The sequence below is a fragment of the Megalobrama amblycephala genome, linkage group LG16 (assembly GCF_018812025.1).
Source record: "Megalobrama amblycephala isolate DHTTF-2021 linkage group LG16, ASM1881202v1, whole genome shotgun sequence".
Lineage (NCBI taxonomy): Eukaryota > Metazoa > Chordata > Actinopteri > Cypriniformes > Xenocyprididae > Megalobrama > Megalobrama amblycephala.
Genome location: NC_063059.1, coordinates 4,875,116 through 4,885,907, shown reverse-complemented (window position 1 = coordinate 4,885,907; position 10,792 = coordinate 4,875,116). Strand labels below are relative to the sequence as shown.

Genomic DNA, 10,792 nt, shown 5'->3' with positions numbered 1-10,792 from the left:
GACAGAGACCCACACAGACATTTTTTTTAAAAACGCCTCGGATTAGTTTTTCTGGTTTGACGCGCTGCGTTAAAAACTGGCAGACCAATGAGAGTGGCACTTTTGTTCACATGCCTGGAGCTGCTGAAGTTACAGTAAAACATGACTTGGTTGTGCTCAAGCACAAAATGGTCTTACCTAGCACACACTGATACCAAGACGACGAAGAGAAAGTAAGTAGATGAGGAAAACCCCTACAAACTATCCATGCATCTCAAACAGCTCCCTAGCTTCCTAGGTCACGTGTATCAGTATGCCATGTAAATGAATGTGGCCGACTCCCTGATCAGTGCCCTGACTACTGAACTAGGGAGCTGATTGAGATTCACTCTATGGGTGCTCTGCCACTTCTTGCCCAGACCAATAGATGTGTATTATTTCTGTTTTTTTCTTCTTTTACATTCAAGAAATATAGATGAAAATGTCTATTTCATAAATATGTTTATTTGCACTACCGTTTACTAGCACTTACTGTCATTGTGACTTATTTGCACTACCGTTTATGACTACCATCTCTCATATGTCATATATATGCCATTTTATATCTGCATTTTTATCTTTTTTAACGTTATTAATATCATAAATATGTTTAGTTGCACTACCGTTAAGCACAAGCGCCATATACTGGCAAGAAGTGAATTTGCACTTTCACTCAGTGCATCGCCAGTGAAAATCGCTTGGGCATGAACACAAAAAACGTCTCGAAAAATGCTGGCGATAAACGTGTGCGATATTCATCCCGGTGTGTACAGAAAGTAAATTAGAAAGTTGTCCAGCTTAATGAGATCAATATGTGTACCGAGTTTGGTGATTGTAGTTTAAATTAACCCCCCACTTTTGTCAAAAGATGGCGCTATAGAGGCTTTCCTCCCTGTTTCTACGGTTTTGCCCATGTCTGCTGTTTGAAATCTTTGACGTTTATATCGAGTTTCATGCAATTTGAAGCATGCTAAGTGTCTCAAAAGCATCCAAAACGAATATTAAAGTTTGATGTGTTGCCATGGCAACAGTGTTTGAGATAACAATACTATATCTTGGGCCCTAATAATAATCCTAAAGAAAACAATAGGGCCTATGCCTTCGGCTTGGGCCCTAATAATCCTAAAGAAAACAATATGGCCTTCGCCTAAATTTAGGGCCCTAAATATAGAGATACGAGGTGTCACATTTATTTTATTTATTTTTTTGGAATTTGATAATTACAGTATCCACGGCACACTTGACAACCGTCACAGGCACACTAGTGATTTACGTTTGACTGAATTGTACAATTGTGTTTATTTGTTGTTCAATAAATATTATTGGTAACACTTTATAATAACGTTCAGTTATAAGTCACTTGTAAATTATTAGTTAATGGTGAACTAATCATTTACAAAGCATGATTATATGTTTATAAATGATTGCTAAGTGATATGTTAATATTTTATGAATGCTTTATTAATTCCGTTATAGGTAATTTATAAATTATTAGATAATGTTCAACAAATCATTTACAAAACATGAATATACATTCATATATGATTAATAAGTGATATACTAACATTTTATGAATGTTTTATTAATTTGGCTATAAGTCATTTATAATTTATTAGTTAATGATCAGTGATTAGTTAATGATTATTAGTAAATTATCATTAGTAAATGATCAGTATATGATTTATTGATGAAGTTGTAAGCTGGTCTGTGTTCAAAAGCACAGACATGCAGGTATGCTAAAGCACTATTTTTAAGAAGAGTAATTTATTTGTTTTGAAGTGGATAAACATTTATAAATACCTTACAGTCAGGTGATTCTAGTCAATTATATTAAATCCTTTCACTCATCAGCACAGACTTGTGTTTTGTGTGGAGTGTGTGGGGTCTAGTGATGAAGTCATCCTCTGATCTGGATTTACCTTCCACTGAAGCTCACATCAGGTGCACAGAGTTAAACACTCCATGTGTGTCAGAGAAGACAGCTGTCTATACCCTCACCAGTCAGCACTTACACTGCAGTACACACTACAAAGTGTTCAACATCTGTTATAGATGATGTGTAAACGCATGAATAAATCATTTATAAAGCTTTCTGCATCCCCTATTCTAAAGTGTAAACTATTCTTCGCTTGTAAATGTGTTACATATCATTTATAGACCTTTCTTTCCTGTTGCAAATTATTTGTATATGTATACAAGTCATTTATAACACTTTCTGCATACCCTATTCTAAAGTGTAAACTATTCATCACTTATAAATGAGTTACATATCATTTGTAGACATTTCTTTCCTGTTTCAAATTATTTGTATATGTATACAAGTCATTTATAACACTTTCTGCATACCCTATTCTAAAGTGTAAACTATTCATCACTTATAAATGTGTTACACATCATTTGCAGACCTTCTTTATAAATTATGTACAAACTGCAGTAAATTTACCATTTATTTGCCATATGCAAAGTATATCTTTCAGTACGTTACAGGATATAAAAATCTATACGAATCCCGCTATTTAAATTATATATTTTTATATAAAAATTATGATATTTTATGCAAATATATTTTACTATTACTATATACTATATTTTACTTTGAGCCCCTAACTCACCCCTTATACCTAAACATGACCACTTTTTAGCCACTTCACAAAAATAAAAACGCAATACAGATATATTTACAGTGACTGTTATCTTAGTTGATATACTGTTGTATAAAAAGTATAATTTTAAGCTCCCTACTCCACCCTATTACCTTAAGCATAACCATTTTGACAATATACGTAGTGTAACAGGCAGATAAATGTACGTTAGTCACAATAATTTATTTAAAACATTACAAAAAGCAGTATACAGAACAGACAAAACAACGCGTGTGCTACATTACCAGCGAAATGACAGCAAATCGTAATTTTCTGTGAGTAACAGAATGAAATTAAAGTGTTTAATCGCAGCAAACATTCCCCATATCTGCATTTCCATTTCCATAATTTTAAGCGTCGCGCTGATCTAACTCAACACAGCAACTCAAATTCGGCATGTCGCAAACACTCTATGGTAGTCGCAAATCACATGTGACAGCCAATAAGGAGCGAGGTTTGACGTTACTGCCGCAAACCTGTGTCGTATTGTTAGACGCGCCAATTTTAATTTGAAAGTTATGAAACGGCGGATTGATACGATTATTAATGTATAATGGTTATATTACGTTATAAAAATCTTTTCCTCACACGACGGCATCGTACGACTTCTGAAGACTTGAAAATAATGCACAAAATAATGGACTACGTTTATTATCAGTTTATGGTGCGTTTTCATGTTACGGTGAGGAGCTGTTCCATGAAAAGCAAGATAAAAATTAAACGATTAAGTGCTGGTTAAACGGTGGCAGAGTGTTGATTTTTTTATTTTTTTAAAAATGTAAATTTTAGGCTTGGGTAAAGTGATGGAGTGAGATGATAATGTAACAGGAACATCTGCAAATGATGTGTAACACATTTATAAGTGATGAATAGTTTACACTTTAGAATAGGGGATGCAGAAAGTGTTATAAATGACTTGTATACATATACAAATAATTTGTAACAGGTAAGAAAGGTCTACAAATGATGTGTAACACATTTACAAGTGAAGAATAGTTTACACTTTAGAATAGGGTATGCAAAAAGCTTTATAAATGATTTATTCATGCGTTTACACCATCTATAACATGTGTTGAACACTTTGTAGTGTGTACTGCAGTGTAAGTGCTGACTGGTGAGGGTATAAACAGCTGTCTTCTCTGACTCTGACTTCTCTGTTTAACTCTGTGCACCTGATGTGAGCTTCAGTGGAAGGTAAATCTGGATCAGAGGGTGACTTCATCACTAGACCCCACACACTCCACACAAAACACAAGTCTGTGCTAATGAGTGAAAGGATTTAATATAATCCACTGGAATCACCTGACTGTGAGGGATTTATAAATGTTTATCCACTTCAAAACAAATAAATTACTCTTCTTAAAAATAGTGCTTTAGCATACCTGCATGTTTGTGCTTTTGAACACAGACCAGCTTACAACTTCATCAATAAATCATATACTGAGCATTTACTAATGGTTTGTTCTTCATTTGTTCATGATTAACAATTGTTTATTGAGATAATGATACTAAAACAATTTTGTCATAAATACTTCAGTTATTATAAGTTATAAATATTGTCTTGACTAATAACTTATAAACCATCTACTAATGTTCTGTTTGATTTATTTAAGATAACTTACAACACATTTGTAAATTGTTAGCATAACACTTGTTCATCATTTATGAACGTATATTGTAATGTTTTGTAAATGATTTGTTCATCATTAACTAATAACTTATAAGTGTCTCATAACTGAACTAATAAAACATTCATAAAATGTTAACATATCATTTATTAATCATTTATGAACGTATAGCCATGTTTGTAAATGATTTGTTCATAATTAACAAATAATTTATAAATGACTTATAACTGAATTTATAAAACATTCATAAAATATTAGTATATCACTTATCAATCATTTATAAATGTTTATTTATGTTTTGTAAATGATTTATTAATCATTAACTAATAATTCATAAATTACTTATAACTGAACGTTATTATAAAGTGTTACCATATTATTTTATATAAATATGTCCATTAGTACGTAATATGGACTGAGTGAAATTAACATTAATACGCCATTAGATGGCAGCAAAACTTTACAGGTGAATGAGTCAGTGAGTCACAAGAGACTTTAAAATTGAGGAAAAGGGTCTGGCTGCAGACCATGGATGAGTGGAGCTCCACTCTCGAACAGGAAATACGTCACCTCCACTTGTGTTTTACTAACGTCTACACATACCCCATCCCTAAACCTACCCTTTACAATAATGCAAATACAGTAATTAAATGACACAATATTGATGTGCGCATGCCCAGCGGCCATAGCTGTAGCTAGCTCCACTAGTGGAGGTGACGTATTTCCTGTTCAAGAGTGGAGCTCCACTCGCCCCCTCAGGCTGCAGCCAGCCCCTATTTAAACTGAAAGGTACTTTTGCAAAGGACGTTGTTCCCTTTCAAAAGGGAACTCAACACTGCGTTTATCACGCTTGGGGGAACGCCTCCTCATGAACTGGTGTCTGAAAAATTTTTTTTCAAATCACGACAATCCTATTGGCCAGTGACAGCCTATGACGTCATCATTGCGCGACCCGGAAGTATATAAGGAGCGCCTAGAGAAGCAGTCAGTGTCTTTTTCATCTTCAGGGACTGCTTCGCTTGAAAGCAAGCGTTATCAAACTTTGTTGCTGTGGCCCCGCTCCCCCAGAACTATCCAGTGGTATTTTGACTTCAGTTTTTCCCCTGAACCCCTTGAACTAAGTTCAAGTATGAGTGATATGGTTGTAGCTTTTTATGAAAGTTCCTGTTCCCTAGGGTGCAGTACAGATTGTATCTAATTTTGGTGAGAATTTCTGATGTGAAGTACCCACCCTGTATTTTTCAGGGTTGGATTAATAGTACTCCCATGTTATTCAAGGTTATTGTACTTGATTACTTTAGTTCTGATTCCTGCCCCATAGCTCAGTAAACTCTAATTCAGTTTACTGAGTAAACTCACAGGTGTTGCCACAGGACACGTGTGTTCTGGAGTAGTAGGCCTGACTTTGGCCTCCTTAAGAGTATGGTGACGTAGTTTGGACTTCCCTTGCTGAAAGTGTTTTTATTGAGTATATTGCCTGTTAAAATGTATAAGCTCAGGTTGAGTTTAATAAAGTTAACTTCACTACATAGTTTGGTTTTCATATATGGCTCCCTTAGAGCTTGAACACTGCCACAAGCTGACACTCATGTTGTATGAAGTAGAAGGCTCTGTTTGGGCCTCTTTCAGAGCACAATAGCTTGTTGTATTACAGGAATGTTGGTAGATGTTTTAGTTAGAGTTTGCTCACTTGGAAACTAGCACTGCCATAGGAGTACATTGCCTGTTGCAATGTGTGCTCAGGTTGAGCTAAACTAGTCAACCTCACTGGATAATTTGGTTCTCAGATTAAGCTCCCTTAAAGCATAGACACTGCCACTAGCTGACGCCCATGTCATTCTGAAGTCACAGGTCCTGTTTGGACCTCCTCTAGTTGTACTCCTCTTGCTTAAAGAGCAATCTACAGTCTTATCTGCTAGTTAAACTTGGTTTCATTCTGAGCAAGTTCCATGTTTGTGGGATCTTGCTTATCAGCAAGCAGGCAGTTCTAGGTGTGTGGCCTTCACAGGCCACCCTTTAAGAGACTGTGATCAGACAGGTTGTTGGCCAAGACTAGGTTTCTGTTCGACCAGGTCAGCCTCCCTGGTGGCAATCAGGGTCGAGTACGCTCCCCAGTGACTGGCTAGGGTTCCCTCGGGCCCCATGGCTACATTCCCTTAAAGGTACCCTCTTTTCTTTGAAAAGAAGCTTGGTTCCAGAAGCCTTTGAGCGGCCTTGGTAGGCCTTCTGCGGAAGGCCTCTTTGAGGCTTGTAGCTTGGGCTGTTGGCCATAAGGAATGCTGTCACTGACAGCCTATGTATGACCCGTAGAGGGAGTGGTTCTGGCATTTCAGTTGAAACTGCTAGTTTTGACATTTGTCTACACATTCTTTGGCATGAACTCCCCTCAAGCATGGCAGCGTGGGTATATCACTCCCCAATGTGTTTTCGAACGCAGTGTTTAGTTCCCTTTCAAAAGAGAACATCTCAGGTTATGTAACCATGGTTCCCTAAGAACAGGGAACTAGACACTGCGTTTCCGAGACATGCATCGGAGCTGCCTGCTGAACAGTCCCTACAGACGTAAAGGTACAGACTGGTTCTCTAGGCGCTCCTTATATACTTCCCGGTTGCGCAATGATGACGTCATAGGCTGTCGCCGGCCAATAGAATTGTCATGAGTTGATATTGTTTTCAGACACCAGTTCACAAGGAGGCGTTCCCCAATGCGTTTTTGAACGCAGTGTCTCTTTCCCTGTTCTCAGGGAACCATGGTTACATACGTAACCTGAGACATTTCCAATATGTATGCATTGTGTATAATGTTTGAAATTAAATTAATGAAATATACTTTATTGTTCCTAGTAGGGAAATTTGGAGTAGACTCAAAACGTTCCAACATCACCTGGTACACCTAAAAAATATATACATACAATACATACATTAAATATACATCCAATACACAAGCACATAAAAATAAGTGTCACTGCTCCAGATTTAGCAACTTGATAGATACTGGCACAAACAAATTTTTTAATCGGTTACCTTCTCCCAGAAGGTAATAGTTCGTAGCTGGAATATAGTACATAGGGCGGATTATGGATCAGCTTTATGTTTGCCTGTTTTTCTCAGTTGTTTATGGTTTTACATAATAAAGGTCATCAATAATCTAAGACTGCTTTCTGGAATTCTTCTAGTTTAGTTATTGCAAGCTGATTTGAAAATAATAGTGTTAGTATTCTAGCACAGAATCACTTTTATTATTATTATTATTTATTATTTCTATTGACAATAGATATAACTACACCAAATATCATGATTGGTAATTATTTGTTATAAAGTATGTAGACACCTTTTGTTTGAACCTCTCAAAACTAATTCCTAAATTCTTATTTTAAAATAAAATGACTTTCAGTCCGACAATATTATGGTTCACAAAAAAAAAAACAAAAAAAAAAACAACAACACTGGTTAAAAAAATAGACAGTTTTATTTTATTTTTATTTCTAAATAGATATCAATTGTAAAGAATTAAGAATTAAAGAATTGTAAACTGACACTAATATCATTTTTAAAATATTTCATAGAAGCTTATATTCTATAGTTATTAATCTGAGCTGGTAAGATATGAATGGCCCCTTCATTATTTCAATTAAGAAAGTTAATCTGTGATTCTTTTTCCAAAACCCTTATATAATTTCTTCCACAAAAAAAATATTTACTGAGGAGATCATTTAACGAAAACCGGTATAGAATTCAGAGAGGTGAAAACTATCACATTTAGTGCATATACCTTTAAAAACTAAAAGGTGAGTGATTGCGTTAACAAATATCTTTACATTTATTCAAACTTGGTTTTCTGTGTAACACTATTACAACAGAAACAAAGCAGGTTATTTGGAGGCTTTTATAAGATGTCTAATTTTTTTGCGGATATCAGGAAAGTTTAGACCATAAACAATAGGGTTTACAATGGGTGGTACAACAATAAATTCAAGTGAAATGACGACATTCAGTGCTACAGGAAGTTCCCCATTCACAAATCGACTCAAAGTGAGCTCACAAAAAACAGCAACTGAGAAATTTAAAAGGATCACTATGTGTGGAATACAAGTTTGATATGCTTTGCTCCTGAACTCTCGTGTGCTTCTTTGACAAATGATAATAATTCTGACATAGGTATATATTATAAAACTCAAAGGGATAAAAATGGTTGTGATCGTTACAATCAGGCCATAAATATTATTAACAGTATTGTTTACACATGAGAGTTTGACAATTTCATAGTTGTGGCAGTACACCCTTAACAATTTGTTACCACAGATTGTTAGCCTGCCAGTCAAAAGAGCACTAATACCAACAAAAGTGATTGGATAAAGCCATGCTATAACTATTAAAAAAGCTAGCAACCGTGTGGTAATTATGTTGTTGTAATGCAAAGGTTTGCTGATTGCAACAAACCTATCAAATGCCATTAGCATTAATATTGTAAGCTCAAAAGCTGCATATGAGTAAATGACAAAACTCTGTATAAGACATGCTTCAAAGGAGATTTTATGTGTATCATAGAGCAGGTCTGTCAGTAACCTTGGGAAAAAGCCAGCTGTACCATATACAGAGTTGATGGACAAGCATGAAATCAGAATGTACATGGGCTGGTGCAATGTCTTTTCCAGAAATATTACAAGAATAATAATGACATTAAAGTATATGATAGCACAGTAAAAAATAAACCCCAAAGTGAAAAAAGCATATTTTATGCTCCCAAGATTTTCAAACAACATGAAGTAAAAATATGTTCCATTCCCCATTTTCCTTTCACAAGGAATACTTATGACCTGAAAAAGAGCAAACAAAGTTTGTGTTTTTTACACCATAAATAAACAAATAAACAATCAGAATATTTAGCCACAGTGTCTTATACCATTTAGTGTGAACTTAAATGTAAAGTCTTAAGTTTTATTAGTAATATAATTATTATTAAATTAAATGAATGGTTAGCGCAGTAATAATTCAACAGTCTAAGATTTTTTTTTTTTTTTTTTTTTACATTACAAACATTATTAGAAATACCTTCTGTTATATACTCTGAAATTACGTTCATTGCATCTTCAGGTAATGAGCTCTATTTGTGCTCTGATTTAGTAGGGAATGTGGAGTCACCATTGCGTGCTAGTGTTTTTATGGTATCTAACATGTCTCAGGAGGCCTATTGTGCCATAAGTCCTCTGATGTTTGATTTCATTGGAAACTTTAATAGCATATATGTAAAACATAAATAAATTGAGCATAATTCTGCATCTAGTGCTTTACAAACGTTCCACTGCAAATAATTAGAAACAGCATTTTTGATCATTTTCTAAAAACTTTCTTTGCCCCCAAAATATGTTGTTGTATGAGTCTGTGAACATGTAATATATCGAAAGAAAGAACATAGCTTATTATAGCTTCATGTATTCTTTTTTGTTAACTACTGAATGTGGCTAAGTGGGTAAGTTTAAAGGGGTGGTTCAATGCGATTTCACTTTTTTAACTTTAGTTAGTGTGTAATGTTGCTGCTTGAGCATAAACAGTATCTGCAAAGTTACAGCGCTGAAAGTTCAATGCAAACGGAGATATTGGCAGTTTAATGCCTCCAAAATGACCGGTTTAGACTACAACGAACGGTTTGGGAACATGCAACAAAGTGGGTGAGGCGATGTGGTGCAGCATAATGAAAGCGGAAAAGTTGTGTACACCGGACGCGAGATGTCAAAAGATAATAGAACCCATTATAATCTGTGATATTTTCTACACTGGATGCGCTGCTGAAGACTAGGGGTGTGCACAAAAAGTCGAATATTCGACATGTATTTAATTTTCGAAAAATAAAAATACTATTAAAATTTTTCTATGTTGCTTTCCTGGCCGTAAATGCAGTGAATCCTGTGCACTAAAACTCGCAGTTATAACTAAGTGCACCGGGTGGAGCGTGTTTAACAAGTTTATTTCATTTGATCGTCACATAATGTTGTCGTCTGCCTCGAGCAGTTTGGAATTACTTAGATCAAAATGATATTACAAAATGGAATTACTTTTGATCAAATGAATTAATGAAACTGAGTTATCATAATATCACCACCATATTGAGAAAGCACATGAAATCTAAACACCAGAGAGGAAAGACCGCTGTCCATCACTGCATTTACGACAGGTAAGCGCAGCTGTAAGTTATCCCCGAGTGAGCCGAGATGATAACTTATCTGATAGCAAAATGATTTTGAGACATATGTTTCCTTTAAGTTTCATAGAGGGAGATATATTTACGAACATAAAACAAAGTGCTGCTGTTAGAAACTTAGCTTAGCATACTGTTATGTATTATTGTTAAATGTCTCTGTCTGTCAGCGCAGCTCGTTTTCTCACCCGAGCATGTGGATATTATTGTTTTTCTCAACATGAACATGTGAAAAAATATAAACACGATACTGACTCGAGTGTATTATGTACCTTACATTTTGTACGATAACTGGCGCTGTCTGCTTT

The 10,792-nt window shown here is 35.2% G+C and overlaps 1 protein-coding gene across 1 annotated transcript; it reads right to left on the bottom strand.

Moving 5' to 3' along the window:
- Nucleotides 1-7,114: 7,114 nt before the first annotated feature.
- Nucleotides 7,115-9,595, bottom strand: LOC125249173 (olfactory receptor 51I2-like). The gene is made up of 2 exons (XM_048161401.1): nt 9,341-9,595; nt 7,115-9,105 (listed from the first exon to the last, which is right to left on the bottom strand). Exon 2 carries the CDS (start codon nt 9,076-9,078, stop codon nt 8,161-8,163), a length of 918 nt encoding a protein of 305 aa, XP_048017358.1. The 5' UTR covers nt 9,079-9,105; nt 9,341-9,595; the 3' UTR covers nt 7,115-8,160.
- Between the last annotated feature and the right edge of the window lie 1,197 nt (nt 9,596-10,792).